The 27,270-nt window shown below is 39.8% G+C and overlaps 1 protein-coding gene across 4 annotated transcripts; it reads left to right on the forward strand.

Annotated features, from left to right (window-relative positions):
* The first annotated feature begins 149 nt into the window (after positions 1–149).
* Positions 150–27,161, forward strand: gata6 (GATA binding protein 6). Of its 4 annotated transcripts, none has more exons than XM_042331800.1 (8): positions 150–171; positions 9,805–10,693; positions 18,794–18,960; positions 19,208–19,297; positions 23,709–23,834; positions 24,401–24,488; positions 24,913–25,034; positions 26,110–27,161. In XM_042331800.1, the coding sequence occupies exons 2-8, from the start codon at positions 9,820–9,822 to the stop codon at positions 26,170–26,172; spliced, it is 1,530 nt and encodes a 509-aa protein (XP_042187734.1). In that variant the 5' UTR covers positions 150–171; positions 9,805–9,819; the 3' UTR covers positions 26,173–27,161. The 4 variants fall into 4 exon arrangements, with proteins under 4 accessions (XP_042187734.1, XP_007899835.1, XP_007899834.1 ...); XM_007901644.2 differs by lacking the exon at positions 150–171 and adding an exon at positions 6,275–7,076; XM_007901643.2 differs by lacking the exon at positions 150–171 and adding an exon at positions 7,505–7,844.
* The last annotated feature ends 109 nt before the right edge of the window (positions 27,162–27,270 follow it).

Consider the following 27,270-nt stretch of genomic DNA (forward strand, 5'->3'; position numbering starts at 1 on the left):
ACAAGTCAAGGGGTCACAGCAATCAGTTGCACTGCATGTATCTATTTTTACACAGCAACCTGACAAAACCAGCAGAACACGTATTTAAACATCCCGAGTCTCTCTCTCAGCTGCAACAGAAAAGCCGACTTTCTCTAAGTCAGACAGGAATTTACTTAATGAAAAAATGAGGTAAAAGATCAAAAGAATGTCCCGTTTAAAGGATTATTTTCCATTGGAAGAAGAAAGCGCTGGATGTTTGGTTTATATCTGGAATGGGAATAATGGAAAGATAAGATGACCTATGGCAGAACTAGCGCCACTCTATCTTTGTTCATTCTGCTTGTTTACCTTCAGCAGAACAGGGGAAGATACAGTGCGCTCCTCGCTGGTACACATGCGATCTTAAGCATTAAACCTTCACAAAATAATAGAGCATCCGAGATGAAGAATGAGCTAAATGTTTATAAGACTTCACCACCTACACACACACACACATAGACAGACACACACACAGACAGACACACACACACACACACACAATTGCAATTTCGTCGTTATTGTTTCAGATTTCTCTTACCTCTGCTAAGAATATATATATATATATTGTATGTATGTATGTGTACTGTATGTATAAAACGAGGCGGTCGGTTGCTGTTAGTTGTAAGTGCACCAGTTGAAATGTATCGCGAAGCGAACGCTTGGATTTTAATGCTATTTTGTTTGAAAATGAACGAAAGTTGTGGAATAGTTAACAGCTCAACAGCCTTGAAAATAATAGAATGTCAAACAAAATGCTTCTACATTATTATTATTATTATTATTATTATAACGTGGACAACGAGTAACTTTATCAATCTGATGGCAATGTAAATCTATAAGTAACTCTGATCCCTGTTTTTTAATTATTATTTAGCAAAACCTTACTCTGCACAGTACTGTATATAGATCATACTGTTCTTTTTTTTATTGGGGGGAGGAAATTCGTAATAGTTGTGAAAAATAGAATAGGTAAAAATTCAGTCATTCAGCCTATTATTTGTTATACGCGAGTTGAACGATCTGAACCTATTTTTTCGATAAACTTGCAACATGTGAAAATTATTATACAAGAAAGAGGCAAACATAATAGTGAAAGCAATTTGCAGTATAATTACCAACGTGGTTATATTCTAAACTGGCATCAATGTATACCCATTTTTTTCATTGCGGATAATATTCCTAATTTAATGCTAAGTTTCATTTGTTTTATAATTAATGCTATACTTGCAGGAAGACAGCGTTTAAAATAGACTTCGTGTGTGTGGAAAACCTATGTATGTGCATGTATTCTGGTGGTGTCCGCCTATGCTAAGATTTGTGAAAATGATATTAGTGGTCTGCATGTCAGGGATTGTAATGAAAACAAGTGTAACCGTATGCAATAGGTAAAATCGTGATCTTAACAAGGGTTACACACAGAAATTGCACAGCTGTCTGGACATACAGGGCTGTCAGTGTCAGTCGGTTTGTAGCTGAGAAATGTATGAATGACCCTTTCGTTTTTTCTCTTAGTTAAGGGATTGGGCATTTCTGTAACTTAGCGCTAAACAAGTAAATACAATATATCCGTTTGTTAATTCGAGTGGTTAAACATTGAAACAGACAATGTGAAAAATCCATATTTCTTCATGTAACATAGTTGCACCATCAACACCTGATGATGATCATCACTGTATCTAATGAACATAATTACAAATACTCGCTGTTCAATGTAGCCATTTCACATCTGATCCCCTGCGCACAAAATCTACAAAAAGGGATGGTAATAACGAAATAATACATTCCAAACTTTATTTGCTATTTAAATTTGCAGCAGTGGTGTAATTGCAAGATGTTTGATGCAAAAACCTGAACCCATTGAAATGTGTGAAGAACATTCAACACTAAATATACAGGACTCGCTTCCTCTGGAGCTTTGACCATGTTTCGCTTTGATCGTGTACAATTTCTTAAATAACAATCCCTGGTAATGTCATCAAAATCAGTTTCAAACTACGATATCCGTGACACTAAAATCCACCAATTCTCAGCCTGAAAAAAAATCAGATGCAGACAAGAGAGAGTGACTAACTTTTAATAGACAGCGTTATCATACTCTGACCAACTTCTGTCAAATATTAAGATTCTCAAATTAAGATTAAGAACGCACAAACGAGAAAGGTAAAATCTTGAATTTGAGAAATTGCGTGTTTTCAATGTTCCTTAAATAGAAGACAAGACAACCCGTCCAGTCTTTAAAAAATCACTATCTATTGATCTCTTATCAATAGTTCTGAATACATCATGAGTTGGGTGAAGCTAACCAACATACACTTTAACAAAACAAACTCGTGTGAGTATTTATGTATAAATCTGGGTATATCATGCCCCAAGTATATTTTACACCTCATAATTAGTTCACCTGGTCCAATAACTGCGTTCACAGTTTTGTTGAATTTTATTTTCGTTGCTACATTCCTGATTACAAAACATAATGTTTTGCAGCAGAATATGAATGTGTCTGGGAAGCAAATCACAAATTTAAGCATAGTGAGCGTTGTACTTTGTGCACAAATAATTTATCTTGGCTACTAAACACGGGCTATTTGGTCTGAATTTAACATTTTCTAAAGTGGTAACCTCATTTTAGAGACCTCTATACTTTTGAAAGACTCCTACACTTTCAAGAATAAGCCATTAATATTTTAAGCAATGCTGGATTGTCAGCACTGTGATCACTGATTTGCTGTTCCAGTGCATTTGGTGCATGTTTTATTTATGCAATGCTTTTGCTTATGAGTTCAAAATATCTTTCGGCATTTCTAAATTATAGTAATCTATAATTAGAGTGCAGAGAAGCGTGATTTTAGACCTTCATATTTAGCAGAAGTTGTTTTTTTAAAAAAAAGCTGATTATGATACGACTGCACCTCTTTCTTCATTGCTACATTTTACCTAATATTCCCTTTGCTTATTAAAAGCCACATGAGCTTGCGCTTTCTGAATTGATCTGAACCTCATTTCAGGAGATTGTTTTGAACACCAGAAAAATGAGCCTTTTTCGCTTCAACTTGCTGATGGTATCAGCGCCTTTTTGGAAATAAAATGTATTGAGAGTCGGCAAAACTACAGCATGAGACAGTCGCACCACACAGAGTGGTTGTGTAGGTGCGGCGCTATAGGCAGCAGCACGGAATCATCTGTAATAAAACAAAACTGAGAGCAAACTAGTTGTAACTGTGTTGAGCAATCTGCCCTGGTCACCACACAACGCCAGCAAAAATCCAGGACTGTGAAAATAAAAACATAATCTGCTTCTCTCACTTCTTGCACAGCTCCTAATTCCAAATGATTTAACTCGCGCTTGGAAGTGTTTCATACAATTTACTGCAGTTTGGTAAACGGTATAAATAACCCCCCCCCCCCCAAAAAAAAAGTCTTGCAACGTTTTAACAAAGGATACTTTATACAGTGTGATTTGTAGACGTGGAGAAGTGTGTCACCGAGACAGTGTGAGCATGAACGGACAACTAAAATACACCCATTAAACAAGAGTGAGAGAGAAAGTGAATGGTTAAGGTGGAAGATGTGTTTTATAATGGGCGAGGTTTCGATTGCCCTTACTTCACAGAAATGTTTTTTTTATATATCAGGCAATATAAAAATAAGGAAAAGAAAACGTGCGATGGCGGAATTTTGAAAGAAACCAGAAAAATGCTGGAAATCCCCAGCAGTCACTCAGCATCTGAAAGGCTAAGACAGGTTAATAGTTGAGGTAGGACCCTCCGTCAGAACTAAAACTGTGAGCTGGGAAACGTCTTTATTTTTTAAATTACTTCCTAATCTCCTTTTCCTTGGTCTGATCTCACTTGCCCTATAAAGCGGCTCCCACAGTCCAGCCTTTCAATTTCGATGAAGGGCCTTACCTCAAACGTTAAACTGTCTTTAGCTTCTTTCATACGCTGTTTTGGCTGCTGTAAATGTACAAGTATATCCTGTGTTTTTTTTTAAAAAAAATGCATATGTCAAGCGTTCACCTAAATTTAATTAACCGCAGCGAGTAAAACAATCTGGAGAGTTGAAAGTGAATTATGCAAAGAGCAGGTTAAAAATAGTATCATGATAATAGTAAAGGTGCCGTAGATTGAAAGTTTAATTCCCCAAATGTAAAACTTCACTAATTCTATTCTTTTGTAGACAGTTATCAGAACAAAGACGGTCGTATTTTGCAAATAACTGATCATTTTATTTAAGATAGGCGTAAAATAACATGAAGTTGCACTTGAGATAAGATTGATTTAATCACGATTCATCCATATCACTGCCCTTTGAAATATATCGACATTAAAATGAATTTGTACACTACATAATTTATTGTATGGCTAAAGCCTCAAATTGTATTCATAAATTATGAGTAGATATGTTGTATACAGAGTGCATTCTTTGTATGCATGAACATACTGGATGCGTTAAATTGCACTAAGGTTCAACTGTAAGTAATTGGGGGAATGTGATGTTTTGCTGTTATTTTCTTCCCTGCAGCCTGTTAATGTAAGAGCTCCCTGATGGGGAGACAGTGCGGCGTCCAGTGTTCATTCCTGTGTGCCATTCTTTAGCACTGCTATCAGGACAGAACACACACAGCTTGTTCTGTTTAGTCCAGTCACCTCATCACTCTTCCACTGACTGCCGACAAGAGTCTCCCTCCCTCTCTCTCTCCCTCTCTTTCTCCCTCCCTCTCTCTCTCCCCCGTGCCGAGCAGACCCCAGCCCGCCTCCCCCTCTGCGGAAACCCACTGCTCGGCTGACGACCCAAACCCACCGTGAAACCCGCAAACCTTCGACAACAGCTCGACATCCTCCAGTGCGGGCGCACTGCGCCATCAGATTTTATCTGTGGAAAGCCGTCACCGGCATAAACAAATCGCATTTCCTCGACAGACCTCATCGTTCCTCTGTCTGCGATATGAATTATAAATTAGTGTCCTCAGTGTGAAATATCCTCTCCCAATACCCACATTGTGTCCAATGTCCTCGCCGTAAACATTCAGGGTTAATATTCAGGGCAGCGTCAAATTGTCTGACAAACACACACACACACACAGACACAGACAGACACACACGAGCATCACACACAATATATACTTTTTTTTTGCAAAAAGTATGTATGTGTAACAAATATGAAACGGCCTTGGTCGTTCACCATCAAACATAATTAACTTTCCTCTTCAGTAAAGTCGGGACTGTTACAGATATTGTAGGAAATTGCAATGCCGCGGGCAGTGAGAAATAAAGCCGTCTTTCATGTTGGCTGAAAAATCGTGTCAAACCGTGACAGTTTGCAGCGAATTAAAGCGTAAAATGCGTCAACAGCCGATATCCCGTGCGCTGCAATAGTCGAACACATGTCAGTACAGGACAGACGTGTGCAAAGTGCTCCTGAATAAAATACCACAGCAAAACAAATTATATCATACATTTACATTAACGTCTCTGACTTAACGAAACATTTAAGGACCCTTTTATTGTTGTTTATATGTATATATATATACGTTTATATATATATATATATATATTGTCGGTTTTACTTATTAATCCGTGAAGCTCAGGGACTCTGGGCTCTTGTCTTTGATGCCTCAAAAGGTGACCTGGATTTTACCTCTGAGAAAAGCCCTGAAACCCGGTGATTCCCACTGTGTTTAGAAGATCCCTTTTCGCCAGCGGACTGCAAGTCAATCTTTTATTTCGTTTTATTCCAAAATTATTTTTGTCCCACCACCACCACTCCCCCCCCACCACCACGAATGACAAAACGTGGACTTTTTTTTAGTCAAAGCTGTCGCAGATCTGACATGAAGGTCCGACTAATTTGTTTGATTTAATTTACACCACTTCCCATGTGTGTGGTGGGTGTAGTGAATCCCGGGAGGAAATTCTCACTTACTTTTATTTTTGGTTCAATCCCTGGAAAGTAATTGGGAAGGAGTCGGGCTTCTGACGCCGAGACAACCCTGACTTGACGATTATAACCGATGCAAATGGCTAACAAACTAATGGTACAGAATACAGTATTAAAATGCATTGACCCCCCCACCCCCCACACACTTTTTTTTAAAAAAAACTTAGCAAACGGCAGCAAAGTTTAACAAAAAAAAAGTCTCCCTCGCCGGAGTGGACGCGAGGATTTTGCTAAACTGATAACAGAATTAAAACAAGCCTCGTTAAATTAAAGCAAGTTTGCAAAACCAACCCCAGGGAGATCGGATTTATTGTTTTCGGTGCTCGTCCTAATAGGTGACGAATTTTAGTGCTGGTATTTGTGAACGTTTAACAGAAAAATCGATCACGTTCGGTGGGATATTCCAACCAAAGAACGGAGATAGCTGAAAATGTTGCTTTTGAAGGCAGGATTGCTGTGCTGGGAGCTGGAAATCAAGATAACGAAGGGATATAAGAGGTTTATGAAAACCGTCCTAACGTGATATGTTTCTCTCGGTGTGTGGAAATATTGCTGCACCGACATATGATGCGTTTGACTTACAAGAATGAATCAGAGCACAGAAATGCAGAGGGCACCAGCTGAGACACACATTTTGGGGGGGAAAAATCTTTACCATTTTAGATTTCGACTCATTTTTGGCCGCAGTCCTCTGCAGCCGCCGATGGTGGCTGGTTTTACACAAATGTTTACAAATGTTGCTGGTGAAATAAATGGGTAATCCAGTTAAACAGGAGCCTTATCTTGTTCGCGTCTCTTAAAGCAGTTACCTTCAGTGACGCGGGGTTGTTTTTAATGGTTGCTTTTATTTCACTCCCGAAATGTGCAAACTGTCTTGTGTCTACTCCAGTTGGAGGATAGTGCAATCCAGTGGTTTCTGGCTAACACCCTGAAGATTGATGAAGGAAACCTTACTGCAGAACTCCACACCTGACCTCAGGGCAGCCAAGTTATTTTAACTTTGCAACCAACACCCCCCCTCACCACCACCACCACCACCAACCCCCTCCCCGGGTGATGCGCCAGTTCATCTTTTTACAAGACCATAGAAGCAAAGCCGTAGAGAAAACTAACGGAAGGTTAGTACAGTGTGTGGCGCTGACGCTGTTTAACGTGTACGATTGCACAGTGTAATTTATAGTGTGTGTTGGGGGGTGAGGGGCGCTTTATCGTTTAGTTCAAACCGGTTACGATTAAATGATCCAATAAAGAAAGCAGGTGGATGTGAGATTCGCTACTGAATATATTTGTAAAATTATCCTTAGTTCTATTTCCACTGTCCCCCCCCCCCCCCCAACGCAAGGTCTACACATATGTTGGGGGTCTACATCACACGTCTCTCCTTGTAGGTAGATTGACTAACAAAACAAGTTACTTTTAAGTTAACCTTCAGTGTGGAGGGTGCCGCTGTCTATAACATATTCGTTGCTTTTCTGTCTGCCTCACACTTTGATTCCCTTTCATTCCCTTTTTTTTCGGTGGTGGTGGAGGGGGGGGGGGGCTCTGTACCTATCAGCGGGAAGTGCAGATGTTTAGTGGGGCGGGTGGGATGATATCCACTGCAGAGTCTGTCTGGCAGGGAGCAGTGTGTGAGGATGGGAGCGGTGCTGGATGTCAGGGCTGGCGCCCCTGTAGAGGCGCTGCATCGTGTTTAGTCAGCACTGTGTGAATCCAATCAGGATCCCCAGTTTCCCACTGAATTGTGCTCAAGGCGCTGCCTCCACTCAAATAGCCCAGCAGAGAGCAGAGAGGCGCACTCTACCCTCCACCAGCACCAAGACACACTGACTGGTCTTAAGACATACTGGACTTCTACAAACACCAAACTGATGGCAAAGCACCATTAGGTCGGCACCTTTCTTTCTTTCCTTCCTTTCACACTCTTTTCAGATGCTCAGTGACCAGGTTCAAGTCTAAATAATGACGCCTGCGATAGATAGTTAGATAGTTGGATAGATAGCACTTGGATGTTTTTTTTAAAGTTATTTGTCGCGCGTTTAGTTCTTATCTATTATAGTTCTTATCTCGGAGTTATCTGGCTCTAGTCTGGCGTAACTAAGACATATTACTGTTCGTTTTTTTGTGCCTATCTATATCGATGTGTGGTTTCTGTAATTTCTGATGAAGTTATCTACAGAAACCTCAGCGCTTTCGCGAGCAGGAACCAACTAATTACTTACCCGGTTACAAGTTGTGCCGAAGTTGCGTCCAGCAGTTCGGTCTCGATAACTAACAGCTAGTAACAGAGGGGAGACATGAGTATTTGCCAAGTAACATTGAGTGTACCGCGGACGGTAATATCCTGCTATGAAGGGAGCTTTTCAAACTATTTGGCCGTGTCAGATCAACCCGAGTTAAAGGCTAAAAGGCGAGGCGCACGCAGTGTGGTTTGCCAAAGGTTTGGCTCAATGACCGGGTGGGTTCGTGAGCCCCGCGAGGGATGTCTTCAAATCTAAACCTTAAAAAAAAAGGTTCGCAGTGCTTAAGACTTGCATCGTATGTGTGTGCGTGTGTGTATCGGTGTGTGCGAGTGAGTGCGAAAGAAACCATCATGTTTAAAGCAGCCTTATCCTGTTAAAGATAAAAGAAACGGTCGGTATCAGTGCAGTGCAGCCTTCACTGTGAGCCTCACCCCTGTTAGAGATTTTAGCTTCTTACATTTTTCAGCTGTTTCCACTGAAGCCGCCTGAAAGATGGGGTGCGTGGATCCGGTTGATTCACACTGTCTATAACGAATCCACAGGCGCCAACTGTGTTTACAAACCAGGCTTCGTTTGCTACAGTTAATTCAACTGCAACAAAATGATGTCATCAGATATTTAGTGTAAAATGAATAATTTTACACTGATCTCCATGTTGTACCTGAGCGAACACACACACAACACACACACAACACACACACATATATATAACTTGGAATTCACGAGAGGTAACGAAACTTAAAATGGCAACGTCTAAGTTAACTTGTTTCAACAACAACAACAACAACATAAGGACATATGCCATGGATTTGCTGAAACTTCCCTGTGCACACTTTTTAAAGCTCTGGTTCAATCCGTTTTGTGGCAACCGTGATGTTAGTTATTAACTTGGATATCAAGGACAGTAGTTTGACTTTCCCAAAGCCCAAATCCGTTTCAGTTTTACTCTGAAAATCCGGCGACCACCAGTAACTAAATGGTGATATACGCTGTGCAGTTTTAAGAGAGGATGCATTGGGTTTAAAGCCACAGAACTGTCAGGAAAATACTTTTATTTCTTAGCATAAATATCAACGTCGCTGTCTAGCAGCCCCGTAAAATAAAATAGGATACTTTATCCTTCACTTGAAGAAGCCAGTACACCAGGATGCCGGTGGGGGCCAGGAATTCCCTGTGTCTGTCTGTCTGTCTGTCTATCCGTCCGTCTGTCTGTCTGTCTGTATGTCTGATCTTTTGAGTCTTAAATGAATTATATTGTATGGAAAGACAGACCCGAGTGATTCGATTTGAGAGTATTTTGGTTTTCGAAATGGGGCATCAACGTGTCTGTAACTGTAACCTCTGTAACTGAGGGAGAGACTGTGATAATCGCAGGAGGTTTACTGAATCCAATTAGCGACTGACATGAGATGTGTTGGGTTCTCTTACCCCCCCCCCACCCCCCCCAACCCCCCCCCCCCCCACCCCCCACATCCTCTCCCCACCCCACCATTTCCTTGACGTGCTGTTATTCCTTTCCACTGACTGTGTGCATTTCTTTTCTCTCTCTCTTTTTTTTTTGGGTGGGGGGTGGGGGTGGGTGTTGGGTGGGTGTTTGGGTCTCCAGAACCAGGCAACCTGAATGGACGTGAATGAACCCAACTGGTCAAACGTGGCAAAGCACCCACCGGCGAACGGCAGGAGCTCTCCGGGTGAGCCGCCTTACCTCAAATTCTCCGGTCGCCTCCACAACGGGGCCGAGGGCAGCTCGGAGTCCGAAGAGCGACTGAGGTCGGGGGGGAGCACGGCCACCAGCCTGGACACGGGCAGAAGCCACCTCCTCCAGGGCAGGTCAGTGGACGCTTACCTCCACTTCGGCCACGGCTCGGAAGAGCTCGCCACCTTCATCACCGACCTGGATCAAACCACCAAACTGTTTCTGTCAAGAGGAGTAAAAGGCGAATTTGTGACTCACCCGTCCATTGAGATGTACCAGAGTTTGCCGGTGGCGGCCACCCAGGGACCGGGGTCTTACCCGCACGATGCTCCCAACAATTTCATGCACTCCAGCACAAGTTCTCCCGTCTATGTTCCCACAACCAGGGTGAGCTCCATGGTGCCCAGCCTCCCCTACCTCCAAGGCACCGGATCGAGCCAGCAGGGTCACCACGTTACCAACCACTCGGTGTGGACTCAGCCCGCCTCGGAAAGCTCCACCTTCAGCTCCAGCAACCCTCACCCCATGGTCTCCAGTCGCTTTTCCTTCTCCGCCAGTCCGCCCATCGCGAACGGAGCGGCCAGAGATTCCGGCTACAGTAACAGTCTGAACATGAACGGCAGAGATCAGTTCGCTGGCGCTCTGGGCCGTCCTCTGAACGGATCTTACCCGAGTCCCTACCCTTATGTTGGGCCACAGCTGACTTCGGCATGGACTGCGGCGGGATCTTTCGAAAACTCAATGCTGCACAACTTGCAGAGCCGACCCACACCTATACCTGTTCGGGGACCCAATGGGGGTAAGTCAGTCAGTCAGTCAGTCAGTCACAAGTGTCTGAATCAGATGCATATGTTTGCATTTTTTTGTGTGTGTACTCGTGTGCGCTAAACCGACTCAATCCCACCTCTGCTTCGCTTCGCGAGTGAAACTGCACTTGGAACGAATCCTTCTCGGAACGGATTGTTTGCATTTTGAGAAGAAAACGCGTAAAAAGCGATCGCGTTCAACGCGGACGTTTCTCAATGAATTTTTTTTAAAAGAAAAAAAACGAGGCGTTTGTGGACCCAGACGGCGAAGTTGGGTTGTTCTGGGGCGGGGGTGGGGGGGGGGGGGGGGTTGCAAATGCGACAACTCTCAGCTTGCGGGGTTTGCAGAGGTGGCTTTGAGGTGGTTTTGATTTGATGGCACATGTTCTTCAATTCAACCTACGTTTATAATTCCCGTAACTTCGCGTCGCGCTGCACATCGTTGGAATAATAATTGTGTCAACCAGAACGTGGCTGTGAAAAAGGCCTCCAAACCCAGCAATGCACAGTGTAAATCAAGCCATCGCAAATGATCGTTTACCATCAACCAGTCACTGGAACAAATGGACGGAAAATTACAATTTCCGACCATTTAATAGAGGTACCCAATTATTAGCGTGAAACTGACTTGAGTGTTTAACACCACGTTGACAACGGTCGCAGTGTGTGCAGTTGGTAACATGTTTTCTATGGAAATAGTAGAGGTGCGTTCAAGAGGAAAGTCTTATTTGGAGATGAAAAGTAACGTTATTAAGATCCCAAGGTTTGCCGAGGCAGTGACACCCTTCTGCATTCAATCCTAAAACCGGACAGGATTGGGGAAAATCGTTCAATTCGGCCTTAAAAAGAAACAGACTTCCACCTTGAGAGTTTTGCACCATTTCTGCGCAATACTAGAAATGAACACAAAATAATAATAATGATAATAATAATAATAATAATAATAATAATCACGTAGTGCAAATGTCTCGAGGCTCTTTCGCGTGAATTTTATTTTGTGTTTGTGGGCGATTGAGGTCTCCACATTGTAATATCAGATGGAATTTCGGGCCTGAGTTAAACATGAACATTTCAGATCTAATCCAACAGTAAGGGAAATGTCTGTAGGGAAGATAAAACAATTCGATTGAATTGGTAACCTATTACACTGGAAAGAGTAAAAACTGCAAGTCAAGCAGTTACATTAACTGGATGCTGTCAATTAATGTTGGACCAGTAAACCGCAGTGCTCAGTTTTGCCACCAAATTGCATGAATTAATCTGGAATATTTCCTTCTGATCAGTTAACAGTGACTTTTTGGTAAGAGGTTTCTGTTTCACAATTTTCGTTTGGATGTTTTCCAAAAGCTGCGCTGTTTGAAGCTGAAGTTATTGTACTTTGGCAGGTAATTTTGTGGGATGATAAGTCACTCTACATTTTGTGCATGAGGTGGATGTCCTGCAGCACAAGGTTTTATATAAGAGGTTCTGTGCACAAGAAAACTCGGGCACACAACCAAAGCGTATTTTCGTTCTGCTTTCCCTTCCTTCACAGTTAACGTAACAATTTTATTGACCTGTCAGGTTTATTCAATGATTGAAAACGAACGCAATCCAATGCTGTTGGACGCTTTCAGGGTATATTCTCCACCACACACGTTTGGGTTACGAAAACCAATGTCGATTTCTGTATCTTTGCTGATAAAACAGTGCGTGCAACTTCTCACGAAACACAACCAATTCCTTCCTCACCTCTCGGTAAATGTGTCGGCGTGTTTGTTAGTTAGTGCGTTAGCCCCTAATTATTATATACCGATTATATACTCCCATCACTAAAGGTCGGTCCATCCGTTCAGGTCCAGTTGTGAGTGTATGTGGCACCGACTGTTTTAAAGTTAAATATTTCGTCTTGTGCTCCAAAAGGCATTGAGACTTCGACAGGAACAAGATGGTCCAGATTTTGACCTTTCTGGTATTGAGATGTATTTGGCCCTAAATTATTTCGAGGGCAGGAGATTGATAGCTTTGCGTTGCTGTGCTGCAAGTGACTGTACTTGGTAACGAGTCGCGGCGTGGCGTGGCTGCTCACGATGAGCGACACTCTTGATCATAAATAAATCGAGGAACACAGACTTCTTTCTCGAAGGAGAAAGAAAAAATGGTTTTCAGTAAGGTTTGCGCCTTATAAGCAAAATAAACGCTAAACAAAATATCCCCCCCCACCACATCCCCCGCCCAAAAAAGGTCATCTTATAAATAATTGTTCCTTGCCATAACTTGGTGAGGCCCCATCGCATTTAGCAACTGGGAAACGCCATCAGATCTCTGATCAGGAAGGTGAGTTTGGATTATTTTATGAAAGATCTCCAGAGACAGTACCAGGAAAAAAAATTGGGTCAAACGTCTCCAGTGATGGCGAGAAAAACAGTCAGTTTTAATGACACCTAAAATCACTAATCTTCATGGAGCCTCCACCTTATCAGAAATGGACATAAAATTACCCTCTCGTATTTATTAGTAAAATAACAATTATATTGTATTAAAACGGATAATAATTCCACCGTTTGCCAAAGATAACAGTTAGTTGATAAAGCCACATAAACCGAAGAACTTTGACTCATGTAAGATAGTATGATTTATTTGATCATTGTCTGTCCCCTCCTTTAGTTTAAATACAGTATCAACCTGATGTTGTAGCGCAATCCAGTTCTCAGTTGCCTCATATCTAAACCTAAAAGAACCAGAACTTTCTTTTAAAATAGGGAAAGTCACTATTTTTTATGTATAAATATATATATTTTATACGTATCAGTCAATTCACTTTACAGTATATTCTGTTTAGCGCTTTGAGACGTATCGAAGATGCGATAAGGCACCACATCAAATGCAAGGATTATTATTATCAGATTTCCCACCTAGAGCACAGTTTATTTTAGAAAGTAGCAACTTTCATTTCACTGAATCTTTTATGGGCCTACACCGGAAATCGGTTCAAACTTAACATGAATTTATTTTATGAATGTATTAATGTTTAATTTCTCTTAATTTAATTTCTCTTCTTTAACCGCCGGTCTCCCCTTATTCATTATTCCCGCAATGCAAAAACTAATGGTGGCAAATATTAGCTGGATCTGGGAGCACAGCGAAAGCTGAATCAGCTTTCTACTGTTTGTTCATACACTATTTGGAACTGAGAAACCACCGACTAGAAAATATGACACAATTCATTTAAGTGTTCTCTACTTTCAGGGAATAAACATGATTTTTTGTAGATGAAGTGACACCAGCTTTCCATTTTTATTATTAGATTTTTTTTTTAAAAATCGATCAATAATTTTTTTTTCAACGTTCCGTTCCCCTCTTCTTCCTAACAAAAAGAAATGACATTTTCATACGTGCAAAATACCATCTCTCAGTGCTCAAGAGCAAGAATCTCAGGTGAAAGGTGACTTTGCAATGAACTAAGTATAAATGACTGTTTAGAGCTAATAATGCTGTAGGACCAAATCATTCTGCTAACTTGGCAACTGGATAATTACCAACGTTTTGCATTTCAATATCGACCTGCATTAACAGTAATGTTGCAGATTGATGAACGGTGTAATAATGGGCTTTGTATGCTTTTTATTTGTGACAGGTAATTGTTTTATGCCATTTAGTGGATGGAGTACACTGGCTAAATCAGATTGCAAAGCCCAGAATAAAAGTTTCAGCTCTCGCCCCCCCACCCCCCCACCCTTAAATACATTATTCATTCTTATCTTGTCTGATCAGATTTTAATGGGCAGAACGACTTTTTAACATGTAATGGCATAGAAATTGTATAACAGCAATCTTAACATTTATCATCTGCGCGGATTTAGATATGAATGTAGAAGTAATAGCTCTATATGTATGTGATATCACTGATGTCTCAGTTGCGGATCAGATGCTACAATTTCTCATACTCTGTAGTGCCCTTTTTTCTTGCATATTCTTATTTAGATCTAATCTTTGGCATTTGGAATTACATATGTTTTTACCGTACAGTAACCCATGGCATTGTTTAGGCCTTACACTGTGCAAAAAGCTTTGGCCAGTTTTGTGAGATCTGTTTCTGAGCCACTGGTAAGATTGAAGTGGGGGGAGGGGGGAATTAACCCTGGATAGAGATCTAAAAATATCTTCTAAAATCACATTCCCAAAGGAATCCAATCAAGCATAAAGCATTCTGCACATTTACACAAACACATCTTATGATCGAAAATGGTTACATGGAACAGAACATTTGTGTGATGTTAATTATTAACTTTAACATGAACAAAATTCTTAATTCTTAAACAACCGTCTTAAATATTGTTTTCCTCTGACATACCATTTGAAAGTTTCCAACCAGAAACTATTTTTTTTATCGGCAATTATGCCTGAAACGATTAAAGATAATATGAATACCCATCTTGGTTTAAATGTAAGCTTAAATTTGTGGAATATAATTTTTTAGCTTTCTTCTCCCCACCCTCCTCCTCCTCTGATCCACCAGATTCAGTTGGGAGTTTCTACTATTTGTGGAGTAACTGTCTGTCTCCCATCTATTTTGTAATGTGAGAACAAGGTATGAGGTGTTACCAATTTAACCATCTCATTCTTCCATGTAATCAAACACTGAGCAGTAGAAAATAAAGTAGCACTTTTTTTTGGCAGGAGAGGGGTGGAAACTGGACTTCTCTGTTATTTCCAAGAAATGGGGAAATGGCTTGAGAAATACTTTAATAATAATAATAATAATCCTTGCATTTGATATAGCGCTTTTCACGTCGGGAGGACGTCCCAAAGCGCTTCACAGAACACACCGTAAAGTGAATTGACTGTATATTTGTGGGCGAACGCGGCAGTCAATTGCGCACAGCAATGTCCCACAAACGGTCGTAGATTGAAAATGACCAATTTATTATTGTTTTTGGTTTTGGAGGGACTATTATTAGGCTCTGTGTGGAGTAAGGAAACTTGCCCAAGGTTTCGCCCTCTGCCTGGAATTGCTATATTAATCTGATTTTCGATGTGAAACCCACATCGCATTGATTTGCCCAATGTATGCCCCGCCGCCTCCTTTCCACGTTGCACTCACCAAACAGAAACACAAATGATCTCAGCTCATCCCTGAATTCACCCGAGGAAGCAGAAAGGGGTGGGTGGGGGATAATCAGGATTATCATTCCCCTCTATCTTCTTTTTTTGGCTCGGAGTCGTTAACGGATGCGTTTTAAGGCGGGGTTTTACCCCCCCAAAAAAAAACGATTTGTGCAAAAAAAAACACATGGGAACAACAGTATGTGGATTTTTCTGCCACTGTGCAAACGGCTGCCGATGCTCTGCCGATTGCTCCTTTACGGTAACAGGCGGGTGATTGCACAGTGTGGTCACACAGAGCCCAGACAGTGAGAATGTGCGCAAATTTGCACCATTTGCCGAGGCTTCTCGGATGTTAATGTATTTATCCCCTTTCTGTGGCATCAGACTTCATTCGCTGCTGTACCTTTCCAAGCGACCTTCCCGCAGCGGAGGCTTCAAACACGAGGGCTGGAGAAATGGTGCCTAAAACAATGAAAACTTTGCCATAGCCCAAACCGAGCAAACTTACAACCGATCGAATAAATAAAACAAGGCTGCGAGGTCGGGGTCGGGAAGCACCGCCGCACTGCACTGTCTTTGCAGCAGACAGTGAGTGCGTTTGTGCAGCCACTGCAGTCGAATTTTTTTTTAAAAAAAAGGTTAATTCTCCCATTTTCACCCACCGCTTTGATGTTTACTGTGGCAGCGATCAATCTGGGACAGACTCAGTCTGCAAACTCTGCTTTGTAGTGCAGATTTGTAAATTACCTTCTGATCCAGCCAAAGGGAATTTTTTTTTCTCTTTCTCTCCCCCCCCCCCCCCCCCCGCAGAGCTCTCTCAATACACACAGCGACTCCGAATGGATGTGTCTTGTCTTTATCTGTTAGGTCAACCGATTTGGGGGGGGGGGGGGGGGGGGGGGGAGTTCAAAGAAGGAAAATATTCGTTGATGGGTTTTTTTTTAAAAAAAATAAAAGGAGACAAAAAAAAACAGAGCCTTGTCGGAAATGATGTGAAGCCCACAATATTTAATGTGCATTAGGTTTAGTGAACGACCGCACTGGCCAAGTTATTTCTTGGAGTTGCACACACTCCAAAGTGTGTCTTGAAGCATACAGGGTTTTTATTAACCCTGTGCATTCATCATCATTATTATTAACTGGGACAATTACAGGAAGGTTAAGCAGTCTTTCAAACGTTAATATTGCTGCTGTGGAATTATAGCTACAGAGATTGGAGTTTGTGATCAGGTATTTCTGATCTCGATGAAGATCAGTGTGCAATGCAAAACTCTGTTCATTTGAAAACATCCAGACGAAAGCTGTGGCGTTTGTATTTTGGAACAGAAGTTTGACTCAACAATGTGTCACCACAGAGAGAGGGGAAAAAAACAGTTAATGTATTCAATGTTATCGGAATATGAGATACTAAAAAAATCTCAATGTTATCACATTTATCACACATCTACACAAAGAATGGGCGAAACAAGCTGTTCTATAATATGTAGCAATCTCTCTTACCCATTAAAATTGTACATTTTTAAAAGATATCTACAGAAAATATATATATGGAAACGGCTCTGCTAAATGATAAACAATGTTAAATAATGCATTGTGTATAAAAACAGCCCACTGAGCTCTCCGGTCCTCTCCCGCTCCTTGGGTTTACAAACTGTTTGTTTCCAACTGGTAATCTAATACAAATGTACATTAAAGTACTCCGTTCTTAGGCCATTTAAACAAATACAGGTCTCAATAGGACCGTGTTTTACTGTCCTTTTTTCCTATTGAGAAGCTCCCATATGTTTTTACAAAAATACAACATGCACCAGATATATAGAGGAGTATCTTAATAATGATAATAATAATCCTTGCATTTGATTATAGCGCCTTATCACATCTTTGAGATGTCTCAAAGCGCTTCACAGAATACACTAAAGTGAATTGACTGCATATTTTGTGGGTGAAACTTAAATATATTACAGCATGATAAGGCTACTTAATGGGACACATCCAATTTACTTCGACCAGTAGCAATTTACATGAAGCTATAACGGAAAAGTGAAAATAAACCCGTATTTCACTTTTGTATCATGTTTAAAAAAAATCTTAACATATAGCTGAATCTAATCTACTGGCCACAAATTGTATCAGTGACTGCAGTGATTAATGTAAGGTACTTTTCCACCAGGTTGAATTCACTAGTCTACAGTATAATTTCATAGGGTTATATTGAAAGAACCATTTGATAAGGAACAGGTGAACAGCTTTGGAAATCACAATAGAATGTTTTATTTAAAACTACAGTTTACAATACAATAAATCCAAGTACAACAGTCAAATAGCAGTCAAACCAGGCAAATAAAACCCAAATTACAATAAAAATTGTATGGTGTCATTTAATTTGAATTCAATATTTTGAGAGGCACACTGACGGTGTGTTTAAAAGACTATTAGTCATTTGCTGAAAACCTTTGTAAATTTAAAAAATGTTTTAACACTCGCTACTGATTTGTGAGTGAAAATAACACTGGAAATAAAAGACTTACTGCTTTTACTAATTATAGTAATAATGCCCACTTTCTTCATATACAATATTTTTAGTTCCCTTTGTTTAAAATCCTTGCTGTAAAAAAATGTGGGAATGGGAGCACCAAATAAAAAACTCCAATATTTCTGTTGTTAAATGAGATATAAATGTGGACATTGTTTCTCCAGAGGCAGCTTTCATTATATAATTTTAGTTATAGGATTAGAAGTTCTCAAAAGTTATTATGCTTCTTGTTTCCCATCAATTTCACTTACGAAGTTCAGTCATTGCACTTTCTGTGTGAGACATCCTCCTGATGTGAAAGGCATTATATCAAACGCAAAGGATTTTTATTATTATGACAACAGATACAATGTGAAGAGAACGCGACACTTGACTTAGTATAATTCCATTCATTTTAGTGTATATGTTAGGAATTATTTTGTGCATTAATTGTTTTTATAACATGGATTCCATCTCTCTGTGTTCTTTATAGAACTGCTGGATGAAATGTCTGAGGCACGGGAGTGTGTCAACTGTGGTTCCATGTCCACTCCCTTGTGGCGGCGCGATGGTACTGGGCATTATCTGTGCAATGCCTGTGGATTATACCATAAGATGAATGGACTCAGTCGACCTCTGATCAAACCTCAGAAAAGAATGGTAAGTACAACACCTGCTGGACCCAGACCAACCCATACATACGTCAAACCACATTGACAATTGCACTGGCAAGCCTTGGAAAGAATAAAGTTAACAGTTATTCAGAGAACATCTTTTACTTTGCTACTGAGATGTTTAGTCTAACATAACATATTAAACATCTTCACTAGCTGCTTCTTTGAAATAATATGCTGTGCAAAATAAAACGCAATGTACTGTTAATATGTTTTATTATTACATTTGACAGAGAAGCAATGAATTAGCCCAGATCGATATTTTCTATGATTTGGCTGTTAATACACAGTATCAGTTGTGTTCCCCAGGAGTCTTATGCCAGGTCAGTGTGGGTAAATTAAGTATATAGCTTCACAATTGTTAATATAACATTAGACTCTTCATTCCTGGCATCTAATTTTGATTTTAGATACTGGAGAGGAAGGAAAATTACATTTAGCGTATTTCCACCAATTTATTCGGCCAATCCAATCATGTTATAATCCAAAAAATAATTACACCCGCCAGTGGTTTAACTCAGCTAATTTTGATTATAGAAACTGGTTGGGGAGTAAAATGATGTGCTGTAATCCCACTCTTAAATAACCAGTGCAAACCAGTCAATAATAACTGGAAAATCAATACTGAACTTGTTTCACTTGAAATAAATTAATTATTAATTTATTGTGTAACACCATAAACACCAAGAGCTAAAGGTCCAGACTTGACTTACGCATTGAATTGACATGTGTTGTGCTGATGACTGTATTTAACGTGCCTGTCACAAGTTGACACAAATGCACATTTGTGTATTGCATTGGGTTCTCCAGACTGTCTGTAGTGTTAAATAAATCAACACTAAAAGGTTAAAAAAAAGTTGTTGTGGAGCAGGCAAATCTTCTAGACATACAAATAGGATTTATTATCTGTTTATCACATTTATTGCATCTACTCCGTAACCTTGTTAACTGCCTTATAACTTTTAAAGAGTGTTGATTAGTTGACTGTCCTTTTTAAAAGACATTATTCACTTCCACTTTAGAGAAAAAGGGCAAAATTAAAGACGATGTAAATCTGTTGGCAGGATTATTGGCACCTTGGGCACTTAATTTAATGAGACAAATGGACACTGTGGTATTGAGATAAGACAATAGTGAGTAGATTGTGTTCGAATCAACAGACCGACAGCTTCTGTGAAGACGAAGGGGTTTATGTAATAACAGGGTTACAATACAACACTCTTCCCCCACCAGGCAGTGCCTTCAGTTTGCAGCCAGAGTTTGGACACTGCTTTTGAACCCCAGACATTATTGCAACACTATCACAGTTCTCACCATAGATTTACGGCAAAACAAAACACTCTTGATTCTCTATGTAGCTCATGAACCAGGAATGAAGAACGAGTTAATGGAAATTCTGTTCGTATGTTGAGACTTTGTACTGTACTTGCAAAACACAAAGGTCAACCCCACCCAGTTTTCCAGTATTAAACTTTGAATTTCCATGCCAGGTGTTGCCGCAGAATATATTCTTTTCTGAGCAATGATGCACTGATTTAATGCAAATCAAGCGCGTGGGGGGTATAAACGTGGGTGCGACCTGACAATTTACACCGGATCTAGATAATTTATTGAGGTGACTAATCTTTGCTGGAGGGTGTAAACTGCAGTAGATATTTAGAGCTCCTAGGGACAAAGGATTGCTGACCACTAATATTTCAATGACCTCTCCAAATTTAGATCGAATAATTTTGAAAGGGACTTTCCTGAGGGATCGCCCCTCAGTAACTATTAGTTTAGCGCTCTGCCAACTTAATTTTTTATTTATTGACTTATTTACTTTAATTGGGTGGGGATTCTTTTTCTTTCAAGTTTATGGCCATAAATGTGAAAGAAAAAAAATGTTGCTCATACTCTTATTTATTTGAAAGAGTGTTTTTATAATAATACCATTCGCTATGAGCCCTCAAATGTAATACTCGCAAATCGGACTCAATTTGCTATTCGATAGTGTGGGGTGGCAGAATTCATAAAACGGCAAATTGCGAATTACAAGACAGCAAAGTCTTAAAAATGTTGCTCAATCTCAGAATATGATAGTACATAGTTTAGGTTTGCACTCCACTGCTAAGGGAATACTCTAAAACACTCCTCAAAATTCTTTTAAGCTTCCTCCCTTCTCAGAGACTCTTATTGTCGTTTAAAGTGTTTCAAGACTGGTCTGTCTGTTTACGTGGTTGTCAAAATATCCCGCCTGCCTGCTTATAACATTCCTTGAACAGAGATGGGAGATTTTCAAATATTCTGGCTAACAATCCTTTAGATTTATTCACACCTCATGGCTGTTTGTGGGACTTTGGTGCAAGGAAATTATCTGTCATGATTGCCAAATAAAACAGTCACCACATGTGATAGGGATTGCCATGAAGCACTTTGAGACATTTAAGTCTTATAGGCAGTGGCAGACTGGCTCCCCGAAAGGGCTCAGATTGTCAGCTAAAATGGGGGCACCAATTTGTCGTGGACACCAAAAAGCATGAAACATCTGCATGTTTCAAAACTTTGTCGAGCTTAAATGGAACTTCTAAACTGTGCTGTACAGGGTAGAAGCATCGGGAACAAATCACAGGGGCTCTCGGATACCATCCATGGGGTACTCGGGAATTTTCCCGATTTCCCATATAGTCAGTCCACCCCCGGCTATAAAAAAGTGCTTTAAAACAATGCAAATTCCTTCTTCGTGACTTATTTCCAACTTTTCTATCTACTGGCAGCAGGTTATGTTGGTATTGGGTAATTTGGATTCCTTCACAATGCTCATCCTATTCCTCGGCTCGCACTCTATGATATACACATTGCATTAGACAATATTAAAGTGAATCAACAGAAATATATCAGCCAGTCTTATTGCCATCAATTAGTAGTACTTGTTTCCGGGTCAGAATGTTGTGGGATTTTAAGCTTACAGTGTTAGGGTGGGCAGCGTCGTTAGGAGATTTAAATTAGATGTTAAGTCAAGGTCCCTCCTGCCTGTTCAAGTGGAGTCTATAGGTCCCATGGCATTATTCAAAACGATCTTGTCCCTCTCTGTCTACCATCATTCTTCCAGTTCTGGTCTACTGCTCATTCCTCACATCCTTTAGCCAGTTTATCCCTCTGTCTGGAACTCTCTCCAAAAATGCCTTTCCCTCTCTCTGTGCCTTTAGAGTCCTCTTAAAAATATATATCTTTGTGAACACCCTCAAAATTCCTCTCACTTTCCTGCCTGCTCAGTGACCCCCAACGTCTTTGTGAAGTGCTCTGAGACATTCATGCAACATGAAAGGTGCTGTATAAGTACACGTTGTTGTATATAACCTGAAGCTATAAATAGAGTACTACAGATGAAGTATTGGGGTCTATTCTACTTCGAAGGAGTAGAAACAGATTGTTTTGCTCTGAGAAGAATAAAATTCTTATCAAGTGTACTTAACCATGTGATATCTTGTAAGTCAGTGGTGACCACAGATGAATCACAGGCAGTCTCTTTATAGCAGACTGATCAATAACACTCCCTCTATTCTTGTGAATGTAATAAATATATCACAATCTATGGTTCTGCTACACTTGATCTTGTCCCCCAGTTTGTAGTTCAGAAATCCAAAGTAATCGAAGAATAACGTAGAATTAAATACTTGTCTTCAATGAACCCACAGTCTAGGCTGACACTCCAGTGGAATAGGAGAGGTGGGAATTGTATGGAGTCTGTTTACCTAGCAGTAATAATAATAATAATAATCCTTGCATTTGATATGGCCCTTTCCATGTCTTCTAAACGTCTCAAAGTGCTGCACAGAATATACTGTACTGAATTGACTGTATATTTGTGGGCAAAATGCAGCAGCCAATTGCACAGAGCAGTGTCCCACAAACAGTCATGGATTGAAGTGACCATTATTGTTTTTTTTCTTTCTTGAGGAATTATCATCAGGTTTGCGGAGTAAGGAAACTTGTCCAAATTTTTGCCTGCTGGGAATCAAACCCAGGTCTCTCACTTATGAGGCGAATGCTCTAACCACTGAGCCATGGACTCCTAGTAAATAGGAACCTGGTTGTTAGTCGATTCATGGATCGCTTTCTGAGGATAATATTCAATAAAAAAAAGTCACTCAATCCATGACTGTTTGTTGGACATTGCTGTGCACAATTGGCTGCTGCGTTTTGCTCACAAAATTCAAAGTCAATTCACTTTACAGTATATTCTGTGAAGAGCTTTGAGATGTTGCTGCAATGTGATAAGAAAATATATCAAATGCAAGGTTTATTATTATATAAAGACCAACATGGATTAATTAACTAAAAGGCCAGTTTCTGTGCCATATCATTTTTTGTAATTCTATGCAATCCTATATGCAATGCTGGAGGAGTATTGTATTGCCTTTGGATGAAATGTTAAACTATGGTCCTGTCTGCCAATTCAAGTGGATGTTAAAGATCCTACTACCTGGAAAAGAAAATGGAGTTTCTCCCTGTGTCCTGGCAAACAATCTCCCATATAAAATTGGTCATTCACTTCATGCTGTTTATGGGATGGCTGCTATATATTAATCGGTTGCTTAGTTAACCAACAAATACTCAGACACAGCGTTTTACAATAAATCTTGTGAAGTACTTTTAGACATTTTGGCGCCATGGTAAGGCCCTATATTAAATGTGAAGATTATTATAATTTCTTGTGCATTATGATTCTATTACTTATGTTTCATTATCTTACAGTCTTCATCCAGACGGATTGGCCTGGCTTGTGCCAACTGTCACACAGCCACGACAACTTTATGGCGCAGGAATGCAGAAGGAGAGCCAGTCTGCAATGCCTGTGGACTTTACATGAAACTTCATGGGGTATGTGATCTTCTTTAACCCACAGTACATCCTTTAAATCTAGACAACCAGAGCTCTCACCTTGAGAATGTTTAGGAACTCATTCAGATAAATTCACGTCTTGGTAATAGACTGTTGAAATTGTAAACTTTATAATGAATTTATAAAAATCAGATGGCAAACATTGATATATTTCACATGAGGACAGTTTAGATAACAAGAACCATAGAAATTTATAGCATAGAAGAAGGCGGGAAACAGACGAATATCTTTTATGTTAATCTGTCTCAGGCTAATCCATCACTGGCGCTATTTTGCATCCATCAAACCTGTCTAACCTGTAACTATGAAACGGTTACCCAACACAAGTGGTATTGGTATACTCCATGGAATGATCATGTGTGGTTACTTTGTTATGTGTAAAACTAATGTTCGTATTCAGAATGGCAGAATGGTGGGAATCTGACATTATGATAACTATCGATAATGTAACAACTTCTATGTGCATTGTAAATTTGTTATTTCTGCTGCGATAAGCAAAATTCATGACGCAATTTTAAAATAAATATTTTACCTTCTATCTCAAGGTACCACGGCCATTGGCAATGAAGAAAGAAGGAATCCAGACTAGAAAACGAAAGCCTAAGAATTTAAACAAGTCTAAGAGTCCTTCAAGTGAGTATGAAATTCCTACTGTATTTCACTCAGAAAATAAATACAGTCACATCATGTTACAGTATATCCTGTGAAGCATCTTGAGATGTCTTGATGACATGATAAGGAGCTATATCAAATGCAAGAATTATTATCATTATTATTACTGGAAAAGCGATGCAAAAATAAGCATAAACGTTCACCAATAAATACACTTTACAGTAAATCCTGTGAAGCTCTTTGGCATGTTTCGATGATGTGATAACAATAATTATAATAATCCTTGCATTTGGTTTGGTGCCTTATGTTGTAAGGGCGTCTCAAAGCGCTTTGCAGGAATTACTGAGTAATGGAGTGATAAGGCACTGTGTCAAAAGCAAGGATTTTTATTGTTAAAATAACACATGGAACAAGATTAACTGACTGCCTGCTGAATATGTTACAGGTACAAGCAATACAGTGCCAATGACTCCAAGCTCCTCCTCGACTTCTACATCTAATCAAGAGGAGATGCCCAGAGTGAAAAGCGGCTCACCCTCTGGCCAGACCGCAGTCACAGCGTCAGGGGTAAGCTCCCACTAGCAGACTTTACCTGTTTGATCCTGAACGAGATAAAGATTTCCCATCGTCAAGTCTATCTTCCTTCAATTAATCTGCGGGTCCTCCTGTTATGCAAACCAAAAAGGATTACCATTATATTATTATCAATAGTTTGTCACAGTGGTGCATGTTTGCACGGCAAAATGCTGAATATCAGCCAGTTTCTGTGCTCATTTCCACTCCCACTTTCAGAGTTAGTTTGCTCTGCGAAAAAAGCAAGGATTCATGTTGTAGTTGCTCCCTGCATATTTGCTACATTCTTTATGGGGAAGGGAGGGGAGGGGGAGGAGATCTAATTTTAAGAACGTGGCATGTGGAACCTAACTGATTTCACATACAACTACATTCATTACTCATACAAAATGCTGCTGCTACTTGGGTGATTTTGCAAGTGTTAATGGAAAAATAGTTTTGTTGCCATGATATTCTCAACCAAATATTGGATGACAGAGGCGCTATCTATTAAAAATGAAATGGAATCATATCCTCGATAGTTCACATACCTTGCTTATTAAAGAGCTCCTATAATTTGAAGCTACAACTGAACAGCATAGCTCTTTCCCTTCACTATTTGATTTGGTTAATATTTTGTTTGAAGCCAAGCCTTTTCTTTGCTTACGTGTATTGATACGCCTTGCCACTCAGCTTTGATGTAGTCAGAATGCATTCTCTAATCTTTGTGGACTAGTACCTCTTCGCCAATGTCAGCCCAAGGAGAAATTAGTACTCAGAAAGTGGTGCCCTTTCTTTGCAGGTCAAAAACAGTGCTGGAGTCAGTCTTAAATTCTGTGGTTGAGATTGCGTTTCTGACGGATAGGATTGGTGAGGCACTGTGGCACTTGATTGACCTGACACCATCTCTCTGTTTGTTTGCTTTTAAACATCATGCCCTCAACCAATTTCAGACGTTATTAAAAATAATTACAAGAAAGAATGGCACAGGGGTTAAAATATTCATCATTTTTATAACCTTTGATTGCAGAGGCAACGTGCCAAACATTTCCTTATGTGTTTTCTTTTTCCACTGACTTCAATTTTGCAGGACTATCAACCTTTCCAGCAGCCAATGTGGAATGATGAAGAACAGCTCCATGGCGTCAGATAACAGCACATCACTGAACATAATTTCTTCCCTATCTCCAAGGAAAGGCACGTCCTCCAGCAGCCAGCAAAGCTGCCTGTTTACTTTGGATCCGTTTCATTTTATTTAACATAAAAGCTGTAACGAGTACTTTCAGAACACAAAATAGCCTCGAGGCCAGGACGGACGCAAAGCAACAGAGCAGAGGCAATGTTCAGTACTGTAGTTAAGAGTAATCTGATGGTACCTAATTTTTATCAATGTAACTGATGGAAACAAGTCCCACGTTACTATTCCAGTATATTCATGCGACAATTTAAAAAGAAAATAAATTATGTTTTGAAATGACAATACTGATGATGGAGGTCAGTTAATTGCAATGTGAATTCTGGAAGTTCCCATTGGAGTCATTGACTAGATGCTGGTCGGTCAATGTTTTTGAAACAGGGTAATAAACGGATGTATTCTTCCACATACTAACAACTTTACTGCATAAATACAAGTGCAATTAGCATTGCTACAATCAGTGTTAAATTAAAAATGGTTCAAAATTAAACAACCTACTTTTTGCAATGAATGTAAACCTTCTAAGTTAATGGTACTTATCTAATTTAAAGACGATAGCTAAGCAGGTGTCCACAACAGGACACTTTATACATCTTCTGTCTTTTAAGAATCATCCGTATAGTCTTTTGGTAGTTAGAAAAAAAATAACATTGTTTTAAGAACAAATTTCCTCTCAGGTAAATTCGTTATTGCATTATCTTTTTGTAAGTTTTGTAAAAAACCCCCACAAACTATCACCATGTTATAGGTTAAAACTTTACTACCTATGTGATGATATGTAAATACTTTTAAACATTGTCTGAGGATTCTTTGGCTTCAATAATGCAATGTGCATATTAAAAAGACAAACTGGTGTTTAGACCGGCCGACGCATTTTTAAAGATGTATGTCATTGCTGTATTGTTTTCTTGAAAACAGATTAAAAGGTGTTTTTTTTGTTTTGGAAATTACATTGACTTGTTTTATCTTATATTTCACGGTGCTATAACTGATCCTAAACAACATTTAATAAAATATACAGTGATATTTTTTCAATGTCAATCACACCTTTCACTC

This window comes from Callorhinchus milii, unplaced genomic scaffold (genome assembly GCF_018977255.1).
Source record: "Callorhinchus milii isolate IMCB2004 unplaced genomic scaffold, IMCB_Cmil_1.0 Scaffold2, whole genome shotgun sequence".
NCBI lineage: Eukaryota > Metazoa > Chordata > Chondrichthyes > Chimaeriformes > Callorhinchidae > Callorhinchus > Callorhinchus milii.